Genomic DNA, 1,955 nt, shown 5'->3' on the forward strand with positions numbered 1-1,955 from the left:
ACGAGCACTGGAGAAATGGCTCAGGTGCGGAGTGCTTGCCTAGCATTCATAGAACCCTGGGCTCCAGTGCCAGCACAAACTACGCACAGTGACATGTGCCTGTAATCTCAACAGGTGGAGGCAGGGCAAGTCCAAAGTCATCCTCGGTTATATAATAATTTGTCCTAAAAAACAAACAAACAAAGCATGTGCACGGGAAGCCTTTTCTCCTGACTTGCAGGGCTCTGGGGCCACAGTTCATCCTTCCTTCCAGGAGTTTCCGTCCCTGCCCCTTCTGTCTTCCATTGCTGGTTGTCAGGACTGAGTGGCCCACCGGTCTGGCTTTCAGTGAGTGACCCTCTCCTTCCTAAGCCCTGAGCCTCTCTCCCTGTGGACCTTTGCACAGCATCCAGCCTCTAGGGACCCACACACACCTCTTTGTCTCCCAGACAAACTGCCTCCACCACAATCAGGGGAAATTCACATCTAAAAGCATTAAGTATGGGGCATCAAAGATTAAAATATCTAAAAGCATTAAGTATGGAGAGCTGGTGCAGTGGTTAAGAGCACTACCTGCTCTTTCAAAGGTTCTGAGTTCAATTCCCCAGCAACCACATGGCAGCTCACAACTGTCTGTAATTAGATTTGGTGCCTTCTTGAGAAAGAGACCTGGTCAGTCATCCTCATAAATTTAGATCATGAAACCCAATATGGACAAATTCAATAGAACCTCCATACATGGGCTGCCCATGCATGCTTCAGTAAATAAGTAAATAAATAAATAGCGACGTATCTCCGTGGAGAAGGCATTCACTGTGAAGTGTTGTGACCCAGGCTCAATCCCTACACCCCACAAAGTAAAAGGAGAGAACTGATTCCCACAAATTGCCAGACTCGAGAGTGGCAGCCATTACACCCCACATATACATAACACACAGCCACACAATAACAAATGAAAAAAAATATTTAAAAAAATAAATTATTTCATCTGTTTTTCTGAGGACAAGTCAGAACTTGGTGGCTCTGAAGGCAGGCTCTGGAACATCTGAGGAGAGAGCAAGGAAGCCCACATTGGAGGAGGACTCACCGCTTGGCCAAGACTTGACGCCCCCAGAGCTGGCTCTTACCTGTATCCTCCAGCCTATGTCTATTCCGTCTCAACAGTTTCTCCCTAGAGGTGGTGGGGGACAGGTGAGGAGCACGGCTTTTGTATGCCTTAGGCCCCACCCTCCGACTGCCCGTTCACTCCCTGCACCAGGACTTACCTCCTCCTCCTCGCTATGGCAGTTCTCACGTAAATAAGCAGTAAGACGGCGACTAAGAGCATCACAAGCACTCCCGGCAGGATGGCCAGTAAGCTGGATGATTCTGAGTGTAGAAAGGAAATAGCAATGCGGCTAGGAGTGGGCTCAGTGGGTAGAGTGCTTGCCTTACACGCTCAGAACCCTGGGGCCCATGTAAAAGTCAGATGTGCTGGCTCATGCCTGTCTTCCCAGCAATAGCAAGAGGCTCCCCTTATCCTAGCCCTAGGGGGTGAAGACAAGTGAATTCCTGGACACTGGTTCAGTTTGAGGCCAGTGAGACTGTGTGTGTGTGTGTGTGTGTGTGTGTGTGTGTGTGTGTACCTGCGCGTGCGTGGACGCGTGCATGTGTGTGTGCATGCACTCGTGGAGGTCAGAGGATAACCTGCAGGATTAGTTCTCTATTACCATCTGAATCCCAGGGATCAAATTCAGGAGGCAAATTGGAGACAGCCACGTTGACTCACTGAGCCCGTCTTAATTAAGAGGTGGGAGATGTCTCAACAGCCACACCCAGGTTGTCCTCTGGCCTCCTGTGCAGACTGTGCCTGTACATATTCACACCCTCCCCCACGACAGGGGTAAGCGAAAGGGTGGGAGGCTGAGGGAAATGGGAGGGAGCACTGCCTTCAGGTCCTTAGCTGTCAGCCTAAGGAAATGGGAGGGAGCACTGCC

General features: G+C 50.3%; 1 protein-coding gene across 1 annotated transcript in view; it reads right to left on the reverse strand.

Annotated features, from left to right (window-relative positions):
• Positions 1 to 986: 986 nt before the first annotated feature.
• Positions 987 to 1,955, reverse strand: part of Zan (zonadhesin) — an 86,392-nt gene continuing 85,423 nt past the window's right edge. Inside the window, 3 exon segments of the mRNA XM_005371467.1 lie at positions 987 to 1,024; positions 1,107 to 1,150; positions 1,245 to 1,347. Coding sequence (XP_005371524.1) covers positions 987 to 1,024; positions 1,107 to 1,150; positions 1,245 to 1,347 — 185 coding nt within the window.

The sequence above is a fragment of the Microtus ochrogaster genome, unplaced genomic scaffold (genome assembly GCF_000317375.1).
Source record: "Microtus ochrogaster isolate Prairie Vole_2 unplaced genomic scaffold, MicOch1.0 UNK109, whole genome shotgun sequence".
NCBI lineage: Eukaryota > Metazoa > Chordata > Mammalia > Rodentia > Cricetidae > Microtus > Microtus ochrogaster.